This window comes from Myotis nattereri (assembly GCF_964212035.1).
Source record: "Myotis nattereri genome assembly, chromosome: 8".
Taxonomy (NCBI): Eukaryota; Metazoa; Chordata; class Mammalia; order Chiroptera; family Vespertilionidae; genus Myotis; species Myotis nattereri.
The window spans coordinates 34,761,258-34,775,529 of NC_138083.1; the positions used below are offsets into that span (position 1 = coordinate 34,761,258).

General features: G+C 49.6%; 1 protein-coding gene across 1 annotated transcript in view; it reads left to right on the plus strand.

Annotated features, from left to right (window-relative positions):
* Positions 1–525: 525 nt before the first annotated feature.
* EFCAB8 (EF-hand calcium binding domain 8) overlaps positions 526–14,272 on the plus strand; it is a gene marked incomplete at both ends in the record, with an annotated part of 48,324 nt that continues 34,577 nt past the window's right edge. Inside the window, 6 exons of the mRNA XM_081097713.1 lie at positions 526–633; positions 5,531–5,634; positions 8,054–8,189; positions 11,392–11,497; positions 11,713–11,797; positions 12,345–12,469. Coding sequence (XP_080953839.1) covers positions 526–633; positions 5,531–5,634; positions 8,054–8,189; positions 11,392–11,497; positions 11,713–11,797; positions 12,345–12,469 — 664 coding nt within the window. The remainder of the gene's footprint in view (positions 634–5,530; positions 5,635–8,053; positions 8,190–11,391; positions 11,498–11,712; positions 11,798–12,344; positions 12,470–14,272) is intronic.

The window sequence follows — 14,272 nt, forward strand, 5'->3', positions numbered from 1 at the left end:
CTTGTAGACAGAGAAACTTAGAACCACAAGACCAGCACAGGAGATATTTCATCCCTTCTCTCTCCTCCCCTCTCCCCATCTTTCCCTCCAGCCAAGTTTGTGTTTTAATTGCCTTTAAAAGATGCACTTCACCTCTCCCTCTATATTTTTGAATTCATGTCTCATTGTTGCAATTCTTTTTTTTCCCTTAGTTTTTTTTTTTTCCCTTCTTCTTCAGTATTCTTTGTCTTGATGCCTGGTCAGTCTTATTTGTTGAGTAATGATACCTGATCTTTTTTAGTACATGTCCCCCCCGCCCCCTTCCCGCAGCAGTGGGACCAACATAGTGCTATTGCATGGAAGGTGTGCAGCCAGTATTTGTGGGGTGATTGAATGTTGAACAGGCATTGCAACAGATAACCTGGCAAATGTGATCCTCTCTGTGTCCCCCCTCAGCACCCAGACACCCAAAAAGACTGTGGTCAGTGGTGGGTTGTGATAAAGTAGACAATATTCTTTCCTCTCTCTTTTGAAGCCCTGGACAAGATGGCATTCATTAAAGCCATGAGGAAAAATCTGAGCAATGTGTCAGATGATATGCTAGAGGCGCTGTTTTTGAAGATGGACACAGACGGCACTGGCTTAATCACCTGGGTGAGGAGGGCAGCCCTGCTGCCTCGGTCGCCAGAGGGAGGCTGGGAGGGCACAGGGCTTGGCGGGCCAGTGAAGCACATGGAGGGTGTAGATGGGGGCAGTCACAACATTAGAAAGCCTCCTGTGGATGCTGGACGGAGGGAACCCTCAGAGTCCTCAAGTCCTTTGGGGGCTTATCACAGCTCATTCCCCTCCTGGGATTCAGGACAGTGTATGACGAATGTCACCTCTGCCTGAGGTGAACTGCCTGCACAGCAGTGAGCAGCTCACCAGTCCCGCTTTCGGCTCATCTCATGGCCCTTTACGCTCACTCAAGATCAGGCAAGCCTGTGGCTGTTAAATCCAAAAATGTCAGGGTTTTAGAGTATGTTATTACTGATGCTTTTGTTTTTTTCTGATTCTAACACTTCAATAAGCAAATACTGTACAGCATCAAGAATACAGAATACAGAAAAGTATTAAAAAAAAGTCTGTCATTGATGTCATGATGATGACAATGATAACTAGCATTTACAGTGGGCATTGTGCTAAGTACTTTATGCATTGTTTTCCTTAAACCTCACAGGAATCCCATGGGGTAGGTGCTATTGTTGACTTCCACTTGACAGGCTGGGAAACTGAGGCACAGAGAAGTTAAGAAACTTGCCCAGGGTTACAGAGCTAGTTAGCAGGTGAACCTGTCTCAGGCCCAGGGAGTTTGTATCAAGAGCCCATCCAACTAGAGGAATCCAAAGGCAACAAAATCTCAGACATATGCCAAAGCAATTTCTTCACTGATACAGCTCCTCGGGCATTGGAAACTAAAGAGAAAATAAACAAATGGGACTATATCAAAATAAAAAGCTTCTGCACAGCAAAAGAAACTATCAACTAAACAAGAAAGCCCACTACTTGGGAGAACGTATTTGCCAATGTTATCACTGGTAAGGATTTAATCTCCAACATTTATAGGGAATTCATACAACTTAACAAAAGGAAGATAAATAATCCAATAAAAAATGGGCAAAGGACCTAAATAGATACTTTTCAAAAGAGGACATTGAAAGCCAAGAGACATATGAAAACATGCTCAAAGTCACTAATCATCCGAGAGATGTAAATCAAAACAACAATGAGGTACCATCTCACACCTGTCAGACTGGCTATCATCAATAAATCCACAAACGACAAGTGCTGGAGAGGATGTGGAGAAAAAGGAACACTCATGCACTGCTGGTGGGCATGCAGACTGGTGCAGCCACTATGGAAGACAGTATGGAGTTTCCTCAAAAAGTTAATAATGGAACTCCCATTTGACCCAGTGATCCCACTTAGGAATATATCCAAAGAAAACAGAAACACCAATCAGAAAGGATATATGCATCCCTATGTTCATAGCAGCACAATTCACCATAGCTAAGATCTGGAAACAGCCTAAGTGCCCATCAGCAGATGAATGGATTAGAAAACTGGTACATCTACACGATGGAATACTATGCTGCTGTAAAAAAGAAGGAATTCTTTTTTTTTTTTAATATATTTTATTGATTTTTTACAGAGAGGCAGGGAGAGAGATAGAGAGTTAGAAACATCGATGAGAGAGAAACATCAATCAGCTGCCTCCTGCACATCTCCCACTGGGGATATGCCCGCAACCCAGGTACATGCCCTTGACCGGAATCGAACCTGGGACCTTTCAGTCCGCAAGCCGATGCTCTATCCACTGAGCCAAACCAGTTTTGGCAAAAAGAAGGAATTCTTACCATTTGCAACAGCATGGATGGAACTGGAGAGCATTATGCTAAGTAAAATAAGCCAGTCAATGAAAGAAAAATACCACATGATCTCACTCATTTATGGATAATTAAGACCATTATAAACTGATGAACAAAAATAGATACAGAGGCAGAGCAACATCGAACAGACTGTCAAACTACAGCAGGAAGGCCGGGGAGGGTTGGGGGATGGGGTAAGAGATCAACCAAAGGACTTGTATACATGCATATAAGTATAACCAATGGACACAAGACACTGGGGGGTAGGGGAGGCCAGGGGAAGGTCAAGGGGAGGAAAAAAAAAAGAGACATATATAATACTCTTTGTAATACTTTAAGCAATAAAACAATTAAAAAATGCACATTAAAAAAAAAGAACCCATCCATTAACTGCTCTATCATACCCCCCCTTGGCTTAGGGGTACATTCTGGGTCTTTTTATTTTCTTCTGGCTTTCATTTCCCTTAATATTCTGTAATAAACATGTTTCCAGCCTTCTCTGCTATCAGCACAATGATATATATATTTTTATTGTTTAAAGTATTACAAATAGTAGTACATATGTCTCCCTTTTCCCCCATTGACCTCCCCCCGGCTCTCCTACCCCCTGGCACATGCCCTCACCACATCCCCGCCCGCCCCCCCTCCCCCCCCTGCAGTGTCTGTGTCCATTGGTTATGCTTATATGCATGCATACAAGTCCTTCGGTTGATCTCTTACCTCCCCCACCGCCACCCTCACCTGCCTTCCCGCTGTAGTTTGACACTCTGTTCGATACTTCTTTGTCTCTGTATTTATTTTTGTTCATCAGTTTATGATGTTCTTTATATTCCACAAATGAGTGTGATCGTGTGATATTTATCTTTCTCTGACTGGCTTATTTTGCTTAGCATAATGCCCTCCAGTTTCATTTATGCTGTTGCAAATGGTAAGAATGCCTTCCTTTTTACAGCAGCGTTGTATTCCATTGTGTAGATGTACCACAGTTTGTTTGTTTTTAATCCACTCATCTACTGATGAGCACTTAGGCTGTTTCCAAATCTTAGCTATTGTAAATTGTGCTGCTATGAACATAGGGATGCATATATCCTTTCTGATTGGTGTTTCTGTTTTCTTTGGATATATTCCTAGAAGTGGGATTACAAGGTCAAATGGCAGTTCCATTTTTAATTTTTTGGGGAAACTCCATACTGTCTTCCATAGTGGCTGCACCAGTCTGCAATCCCACCAGCAGTGTGCACAAGTGTTCCTTTTTCTCCGCATCCTCACCAGCACTTGTCGTTTGTGGATTTGTTGATGATAGCCAGTCTGACAGGTGTGAGATGGTACCTCATTGTTGTTTTGATTTGCATCTCTCGGATGATTAGTGACTTTGAGCATGTTTTCATATGTCTCTTGGCCTTATGTTCTCTTTTGAAAGGTGTCTATTTAGGTCCTTTGCCCATTTTTTGATTGGATCATTTAACTTCCTTTTGTCAAGTTGTATGAGTTCCCAATAAATTTTGGAGATTAAATCCTTATCGGAGATAACATTGGCAAATATGTTCTCCCATGCAGTGGGCTTTCTTGTTGTTTTGTTGATGGTTTCTTTTGCTGTGCAGAAGCTTTTTGTTTTGATGCAGTCCCATTTGTTTATTTTCTCCTTAGTTTCCATTGCCCTAGGACAGGGGTGGGGAACCTTTTTTCTGTCAAGGGCCATTTGGATATTTATAACATCATTTGAGGACCATACAAAATTATTAACTTAAAAATTAGCCTGCTGTATTTGGTCAAACATTTAATTAACTCACCCCTAATGCCTTGGCAGGTCCAGACCAACTATTTCTCGGTCCTTATACGGCCCAGGGGCCGGATGTTCCCTACCCCTGCCCTAGGAGCTGTATCAGTAAAGATATTGCTACAACAGATGTCTGCTATTTTGGTGCCTATGGCTTCTTCTAAGATTTTCATGGTTTCCCATCTTACGTTTAAGTCCTTTTTTTTTTAAAAATATATTTTATTGATTTTTTTACAGAGAGGAAGGGAGAGAGAGAGAGTTAGAAACATCGATCAGCTGCCTCCTGCACACCTCCCACTGGGGATGTGCCCGCAACCAAGGTACATGCCCTTGACCGGAATCGAACCCAGGACCTTTCAGATAGGCCGATGCTCTATCCACTGAGCCAAACCGGTTATGGCAAGTCCTTTATCCATTTTGAGTTTATTTTTTGTATGGTGTAAGTTGGTGGTCTAGTTTCATTTTTTTGCATGTATTTGTCCAATTTTCCCAACACCATTTATTGAAGAGACTGTCTTTACTCCATTGTATGTTCTTGCCTCCTTTGTCAAATATTTCAATGATATTTCTTAACAACTCCCTATTTCTTGTCATAGAGTCACCTGGGGCCCGTTTTGGCCTTGGCCATATTTTCATGAGGCTGAACAGTAGAGTCTAGAGTTGCCCTAGTGGCCTGGCTTATGGGCCCTCCCTTGCTGTTAATGATCTGGGGCAACTCATCTATACTTGTCTGGGCACAGTCTTATTGTCCATAAAGTAGGGTGAATAAACACTCAGATGAGATGCCAGGTGTGGAAGTGATGTGAAGATGTATATAGCACAGTGATTTCAACCAGTGTGTCACAAGAATTTCAACCAGCGTGCCTGTGTAACACCTGACTGTTAGTCAGGGGCACTGCCTTTTTACCCTTGGATTGTAAAAAAACAAACAACACCAACACAATAGCCATCTGGTGTGAATGAATCAAAATTATACCTATTTTTTTTTTTTTTTGTCAGAGCGGCAAAAAATACATATTTTTGGTGTGCTGCGGAATTTTAGTCATTAGTTTATGTGTGCCATGGGATGGAAAAGGTGAAACTTGGTGATTTAGCTTTACGAAAAAGCTTTAAGGAGGGAGGCGCGCTGCTATGCTGTCTTCACAAATACTTGCCAATAAGTCCTTCACCCAATTCAGATGCAAGAGCAGCACTGTTGCTAGGCTGCTTCCCTTTGCCAGCCTGGGTGGGGGTGGGGCTCCCAGAACCCCTTGGAAGGGGCTGGGAGAGTTGGGGGAGAATACTGGAAGCTGAGCTTGGGTTCCCAAAGCCCAGTGCTCAGACCAGTGAGCCAACACCCTCCCTGCCTTCTTTCTTCTCGAGGCAGTCGAACTGTGTGGATTATATGATGCACGAGTTCCAGGGAAAGGAGTTGATGAGGAAGAGCCAGTACCACCTGCACTTCCACCTGCCCATGAAGATCATCCCCATGTAAGGAGCCTCTCCCTGGGCCAAAAGGGTGGTTCTGCCCAAGGCTGTGTTGGCCATACCGCTAGTGCCCTTCCGAAATCCCTGAGCCACCCTTGTGGGGCCACCCAGGGTCTGACACTGGGCCTGGTGCTTGATGTCCTTTAGCTCCTATCAGCCTCACAACTGGGTAGATGGGCATGAGCATTAGGTAAGTGATTTGTCCCCATTTTACAGATGAAGAAATTGAGGTTCAGAGAGGTCAAATGGAAGTAGCGAGTGGTTCTGTTTGCCCCCTCAGCCTTTAGCTTCCCCAACACGGCTCCTCCTGGGGCCGGGCTGAATATACCTGGCAGTTTCATCCACAGGACACAGATGCCTCACACAGTGGGGACATGGATTAAGAGCCACAGCAGGAAACTGCTCCTTCTGCCTGCCCAGGCCTCGGGGAGGGGGAGGGCGGCCTCTCTGTCACTCCTGGAGCATACAGCTGTCCCTGCCTTGATTTCAGCTTGACCCTGCCTGCTCGCTGCTCTGTCACTCCTGGAGCATACAGCTGTCCCTGCCTTGATTTCAGCCTGACCCTGCCTTTCCCGCTGCTCCGGCAGCTCCTCCCCTGCTGTGCCCTCTGGAACTTCTCATCCTCTCTCTGTGCTGTGGCCTGTTAGCCCCTACCCTTCAAAACACCCTAAGAGAGAGGAGTGCTGGGCCGCAGGCTCCCTTCCCAGAGCGCACCTTGTGTGGGAGCGCCAGCTGCCTGATGCAGGTGGCTGGGACCAGGAGCCAGATCCTGTGATTCATGCATGTGTGGCCTGGTCAGGAAGGGCCATGGTGGGTCTGTCCTCAGGGGACCATCCCCAGAGCAGGCCATGGGGAGCACCACAAACTAGAAGGCAGCCCCTGCCCTCAGCAACCTGAAGTTTAATAGAGAGCATGGTTTAAATGAAAAGCATGAAAGGGTACATTACATAAATTTTGGTCAAGATTTAATTGATGAATAGCCCATGTACAGGAATGATGAAAGATTTTATAATCTTAAATTTTGACCTGGTAGCTTTGCTTGATGTAGCCAAGCCGTCACCAGTCTATTTTCTTGGACATTTGAATTCCCGAGGGTGCATAAAAGGCCTGGACCAAAATGCCAAGAAGCTTGCCCGTGTTCTCCTATTTATATGTTCAACCCACAACCTGGAGGACATCTCCAGGTTGTTGGAGAACATAGTCAAAATAATGTTCAGTTACCCTCATGAAAGGGTAGCCTGGGCCCAGTTCACCAAATGCACCATCTTGTTCCCACTGCAGTCCTAGGAGGTGGAGGTGCTGCCATTGTGGAGATGGGGAGACCAAGACTCCATGATGGGGTGTCACTTCCCAGGGTACTCCTCACTTCGTAGCTCTCACCTGTTGTGTCTGTTCCTCACACTCTCGGCCCTGACAGAAGAGGCAGAATGGGAGGTGACAGCTAGAGGGGTGACTGAGAATATTCATGAGGAACTGGACAGAGCTATGGACCGACAGCAGGAGGGAGAGGACAGCACCTCCCTCTCTCTTCCGCAGAGGTAGTAACGCGGTAGAATTTCACGGTGACTGGGTTATTTTTAAGCCATGGGTCACATCATTTGGAAAGGGCTGTGGCTGGAGTAGGGGTGAAGGTACCAGCTCTGTTGGTAACCAGGACATAATTCCCAGCACAAGGTGAGATAACATCACCTGCTCTGCTGGGCCCAGAAGTGAGGGTACATCAAATGGGAGTGTGTGCGGTGTCGAAAGTCAAAATGGTAGTGCCCTTTAATTGCCAGATCTCTGGCTTAGCCAGCTTTGTGGCAGGAAAGAAGCTATTGGAAGGCAGCATTGAGGCTTGCTGGGAAGGCTGAGTGAGGCCTGGCCTGCCCCAGAAGCTGTTTTCTGTGCTCAGGGCAGGTCCTTGGAGAGGGAGAGTTGTGCAAAGGGGCCCTGATGTCTTGTAGCACCCTCGCCCACTTCCCCTCTCTCTATTCTGGAGCACTAGAGCAGTTGCTAGAATCAATGTTATAGTTTCCAGTCAAGTCCTACTCTCCTCGCCTTCTGTGGGCCATTTTCCCAATAAAAGGTCTGCAAAAGCCGCTGCCTGTCTCATCTCCCTGTCCCATGATGTGGAGTCTGACTGGCTATATCACAGGACAGGCTTCCTGCTTTGGGAGCCCTGTCTCATACCAGTATCTTCCCACATATGACGCTAGTATGAGGGGCAGGGTCCCATGTCTCCTGGAGCCTGCTGGAGTTTCTCAGTAGTGGGCCTGGTGCTTGTGTGTGTGTGTGTGTGTGTGTGTGCACACACACGTGTGCGCGCGCGTGCGCGCGCGTGCATGCGCTTGTGTGAGCGAACTCCTGATTGCTTTCCCTTCCTGCTCTGAGTCTGTTCTGTTTTTGGTTGGGCTCTTCTCTCTCTCATTACCTCCCACAGGAATCACGGGTGTGAGGTTGTGAAAGTGGAGTTTTTAATGCAGCGGTTCAAGAAGATTGGGCATTTTCTGACTGTCACTAAGGATGGGAACCTGCAGTTCTGGTCAGAGTCCTTCTCTCTGATCAACTCCTTTAAGGTGAGTTGGGCCCACATGTGGAGCACAGATGGGGTGGTCAGAGAGTCTCTGCTTTCACACTGTGGTTCAGGGTGGCTCCTTCTCAGGGTTTGTGGACTAGGCAGTCCGCACTTGCAGTCACACTCCTGGGTCCAGGTTCTGGCTTCACCGTGGGACCATGAGCCTCATATTCCTCCTCTGTAAGCAAGATTCCACCTGATGTCCATTCTACGTGGATGTCCAACAGACACCTCAAACCCAGTTTGTCCAAACTAAACGTCACAGTGGCCCTCCCTGCCCATGAGGCTTCTCCTGTGCCCCCACCTCAGTGAGAGGTTTCTGTGTTGGAGATCAGCCCCCTTTCCTTTTTTTTTTTTTTTTTTTAAATATATTCCATTGATTTTTTTACAGAGAGGAAGGGAGAGAGATAGAGAGTCAGAAACATCGATGAGAGAGGAATATCGATCAGCTGCCTCCTGCACATCTCCCACTGGGGATGTGCCCGCAACCCAGGCACATGCCCTTGACCGGAATCGAACCTGGGACCCTTCAGTCCGCAAGCCGACGCTCCATCCACCGAGCCAAACCGGTCTCGGCCCCCTTTCCTTTTTTGTTGCACCCACTCCATCACCAAATCCTGCAGATGCAATCCTTTGCCTGGCCCAGGCAGGAAATCACAGTGGTTGTGAGCCTGGCCGCTGGAATCTGACTACCTGGCCTTAGAACCCCAGTGCACCACCTTCCAGCTCTGTGACATCCGACCAATTACTATAGAGCTCTCCGTGCCTCCTTTTCCTCATCTGTCCAATGGGGTAGTAATCCCTCAAGGGTAGTGGGAGGATGGATGACATAATACATGCATGGCGCTTGGAGCAGGGCAAGGCACACAGCAAGCGCCCGACGCACATAAGCTGCCCTCGTCATTGTCTTTGTGTCGTCAGTTCCTGGCCGAGCGCAGTGAGGGACAGAACACTCAGGCAAACCCACTGTGTGTGTGTGTGTGTTGCCAGGCCAGTCTAGCGGATGAGGAAGGCTCAGCTCTCTGGAGAATAAAGGCTTATCGAGGCGCTGCCAGCAGCGTGAGGGCTTCATCAGCTCTGTGTGACTGCAGCGTTTCCAGTTGCATCAGGGGTTATGACTTGGGCAGGAGGGTTCTGGGTGGTCTCCCCCACTGCCTCCCAGTTGCCTGTGGTGGGAACTAAAGTCTGGGTATGTCCAATGACTCTCCTGGGTGCTCTTGGTAGCCCAGGACCAAGGGGGATTCGTACTGTGTTCCCGAGGCTGGAGTTTCGGGCACACTCCACACACTTTTTCTCTGTGTGTTTATTGGGAGAGGGGGCACATTATAGCGTGAGCTGCTGGTTGTGGCTGCTACATGGCCGGCCCCCTTAGTGCCCTCTAAGGGCCAAAGCCTGGGAGGGCCAAGGACGACAGAGGGAGGCTCCTCTGGGAGGTCCAACAGACCTGGGCATTCATTCTTCCCCGAGGGGCTGCTTTCAAGTAGATGTGTCAAGAGTGAGTCACCATCCATGACCACCAGCTGCACACCATGGTCACGCAAATGGAAGGCCCGGATATGGGGCCGGGTCTGGACTTTACCTATGAGTTGTGCAACCTCAGGCAGGCCACTGAGACTCCCTAGGGCTCTCGCTCTCTCATCTAAACACGGGGTGACGGATGTTACTGTCACCTCCCTTGTGTGCAGGTTAGATCCCAGCCCTGGGCAAGAGAGGGGCCTCAGGGGGCCCTGGTCCATTGTCCTCACTGCCCAGCCAGTAGTGCAGGCCTCTGCTTTTCGTGCTCTGAGTTTTATTGGAACATTGTGCTTCCTGCCTCCACCTTTGCCATCCCTTCTGGATATCCACCTACAGGAGCGGCCTTAAAATGCCCCCTCCCTTCTTTTTCAGATGGAACCCCTCTCTTCCTTCAGTTCAGAACCTGTGTTATTCAGGGAATAAAATACAAGTTTCTCAGCTGGCCACCTCTAAAGTCATCTCCCATCTCCTCCCACCCAAGACTGTCAGGCGGCCTCCTCTTCCCTGGACATAGCAGTTCATTTCTGCTGACATGCCTTTGCTCGTGGTGTCCAGCCTGGAGTGCCAGCTCCAATCTGCCTGCATGTGTTAAGTGAGGCTGGCACCAGAGCGTGGAAGGGCTCCCGAGCCTGCCAAGCTCCTGCCACGGGCACTCTAGATAGTTTCGCTTTTATGATTCCATTACTTCCTCACAGCCTGACAGGATGATTTCTCCTTAATTAGCCACGGTGACCAGGTGACACCAGCAGGTGGCAAACAAGATTCAGACAAAACAAAATGAATACACTGTTATATGTCAATTATATCTCAATAAAACGGGGGGTGGAAGGGGGAGGAAGATTCAGGCATCCAGAGGGACAGATAGTGGAGAGTCGGTCTTCCTCCCCCAGCCCTAGTTCCTCTCCTGGGAGGCAACTGCTGTGACTAGTTTTGGGTGCTCTCCCATGGATAGCCTATACATATACCACCCCCTTTCCTTTTAAATATGCAAATGGTAGCACATTATATTGGTGCTTTTCACCTTGCTTTTTCACGTAATAATATATCTTGGCAGCTATTCTTTATTGGTATGTGCACAGCTCCTCACAGTTAATGTGTGGGTCGTGCCCCTTGCATATACGTCTCAGTGAATACATGTGAGCATGTCCATAGATGTGTCCTAGAAATGGATCCCAGGATCACAAACTGCACATTTAAAACTTTGACCAGCTTGTCAAACTGCTCTAAAAAGGGGTTGTAAAGATATCAGTTTTTGCCCTAACCAGTTTGGCTCAGTGGATAGAGCTTTGGCCTGCGGACTGAAGGATCCCAACTTCGATTCTGGTCAAGGGCATGTACCTTGGTTGCGGGCCCATCTCCAGTAGGGAGTGTTCAGGAGGCAGCTGATTGATGTTTCTCACTCATCGATGTCTCTAACTCTCTATTCCTCTCCCTTCCTCTCTGTAAAAAAAAAATCTATAAAACATATTAAAAAAAAAAAGATACCAGTTTTTTAAAGCCCATTTTATAGACATGGAAACTGAGACTCGGCGAGGATAGGACGTTTATCTAAAGCTCCATTGTTAGTAGTTGGTGGTCACACGGGGCTCCATGACCAGGCCTCTGCCTGCTTCCAGGGCCTCGGCTGGCAGGGTGGGTTCTCCGGGGGCAGCCTCCCCAGCCCAGGTCTCTGCTCTTCTTCTGGCCAGCTTAACCAGATACAGCCGCTCTACAACCAGCAGATGTGGGTCATCGACATGGTATGTCTCCACAACATGAACCTAGTTGCGATTGCGTCCACTGACCAGAAGATAGGTGAGTCCCTGGTGGCTGCCCCGCCTGCTCTTGGCCATTGGGAGTCATGCACCTGCATGTGGGAAGATCTGTCACTGAGCCAACTTTGAGCATGGATTAAAGTCCTCGGGGGTATTGCCGGGTGGTGAGCAGAGACTGCTCATTGTCACCAGAGACCCCGAGGCCGGGGATGTGGCTTTGGCTTCTATGCATGTCTCTCCTCTGTCTTTCCCCAGAGTTCTTTGATGTTAGTAATCGTAACTGTACCCGGGCCTTCACCTTCATTGATCTGGACAGCTGCCCTCTGGTTATGGACTACTGGTGAGTCTCATGGGATCGGTGCAGGGTCTTGGCAGCGGCCACATCAGTCAGTGGGGTTGGAACCCACAGAAAGCCTTGCTGGAAACAGTCCTGGAGAGATTCCCATCCTGTGTGCCTGTGTCCTCTTTCCCCCAAGCGGCTTCTCTCTCAGGGTCACCTTTCGCCATCACTCAGACCACAGAGTCATCGTCAGCCCTCTTCCTCTCCCTCTCCCACCAAGTCAGCCACCGAAGCCTGGCAGAGGCTTGTCCCAGTGCGGGCGAGGACTCTGGAAGCGTCATGTCTATCGCTAGGGATGACTTGATAAAGAGCAGCTGGAGGACCAGGGACTCATTGATTGTGGTTTTTAAAAAATGCTGATTTCTTTTGGCCCTGGTTCATCGATGTTGTGGATCTGGGTAGCTGGGCCCATGTTCATCAGCTGTTGAGAGCAAGAACTGCCCTCAGTCCCTGGGTGTTCATAGGCATGGAGCACGGGGAGGGGGTGAGGACTGCAGCGGGGTGCACCCAGCTGGCTCCATGGCTTCTCTGTTTCCATCTTTCCCAGGTCTGACTATCACAGAGGCGTGTTCTGCTTCGGAGACACCAAAGGCAACGTCATCGTCTTCACCTCCGACAATGTGGCCAATGGGCTGTTCAACCCCCGAATCCTCCCCAGGACCTCCAAGTGGGGTAGCTAACACATTGGGGCATGGCTCTGCCCTGGGGTGTTCTTCCCTCTCCCCACCTCCCTGCTCCAGGGCCCCTGGCTTCTTCAGAAGCTCGGGCAACAGTGCACTACACGGTCAGCTCAGAGTGGCCTGTGGGAACCGAGGAGATGGGGTGACAGCAGGAGGCAGGAGGGGTCTGAGGAGATAGGTAATCACTCTGAAGGTGGGAGGTTGTACAGGTAAGGGCCAGGGGAGTGGGGCTTCAGGACCCTCCTCATCCCGGGAAGAATGAACCCATGCCAGCTGTGTGACTCTGGAAAGTCACTCACCTGCTCTGGGCCCTAGGATGCTGGTGCTACCTTCCTCTATCATTGTGAGGAGGGTCCTGCTCTCCTTGGCGGTGAGCTGCCTTTGGGTGGTTAGGGGTGAGTGGAGCAGCTGCCCTGAAAGTGAGCACATTACCTCCTCTAATTCCCCACCCACTGCCTGGAGGGAGCTGCTGTTGCCACAGCCCTTGAAGAGCGGAGGAGCAGAGGTTTACAGGGGTGGAGCTTTTGCACAGGCCCCACAGGGCTAAGTGGTGGCTGAGGTCTGAGCAGGCGGTCTGCTCCTGAGGCTGCACTTGAACCACTTGCTAAGCTGCACACCAAGCTCACCAAATATTGAAGGATGCTGTGTGGGATGCTCTGCCAAGGGGCACTAGATGCTGAGGCCCTGGGGCTTGGGACATTTGGGGATTCATCTGAGCTGGATCAAACCTTCAGTTCACAGTGTCAGGCTTCCAGGTTGCTCCATCCAGACCACCAGAGTGGCCCGTTGGGCTTCCAAGTCATAGTGTCTGAACAGGACATCCTCCTGGGCTCCCAGGCCTCAGTGACACCTCCTGCCAAGCTTGTTGGGGCAGTGTCCCTCCTGGTTGGACAGAAAACGCATCCTGCCCTGGATGCAGCAGGGGGCTGGCACCCTGCTATGTTCCTGCCTCATCAGCCTCTGCTCTGGTCACTGTTTGCCACCCTGGGAGTTGGCATGGGCAGGGCCTTGTAGTCTTTGAGCTGAGGTGATGAATGGGAAGTTAGGTGGTGGATGGGAGCAGATGAAGCTGAATTGTTGGACGGGCGTCCTTCCATGCCACATGCTGATTGAGGGCTGGGGACAAACACGAAGGTAGGCCCAGCAGCATGTTAACTTGGGAGGAGTTGGACAGACCAGCTCTGTGTGACCTTGAACCCGTTGCCTAACCTCTCTGTGCCTCAGTTCCCTTATTCAAATAGGGATGAGCATACTCAATCTATAGCTTTGCTGTGAGATGGAAAGAGAGTACATAGTGTGAGGCATATGGCAAGTGTCCAGTGACGGTCTCCCCTGCTCTCTGGGGCTCTCCCAGCCTCGTGGGCCGAGTGGCAGCCACGGGCAGGCTAACATGTTCACTGCACAGCCCAGCCACAACTAAGCTTCCTTCCTCCCACACTCATGCAGGGCCTGCCCCATTTTAGTGGGCAATACTCCATCCCTTGGGATTTCCTTTTCAAGCTCTTCCGGCCCTTGCGAGATGGGGCTGGTGACCTGGCAGCAGAAAGTGCTTGTCATAAAGCCCTGGATCCCTCTTTTCTCCATTTCATCTGGAAGCTTCTCTCACACCTGAGCCCAGTCCTGGCCCTTCCGACCGACCTCCTTAAACCCTGCTTTGTCCCCTGTCACTGCTGTTTCAGCCCGTCGGTGTCAAGCTGTGCAGCTGGCCCCAGGGGCCGGCGAGTGCTTCCCCAGAGGCCCCTCAGCAGCCTGGCACGGGAGGTTTCCAGAGCCAGGAGACCTGAGGTCCCCGAGG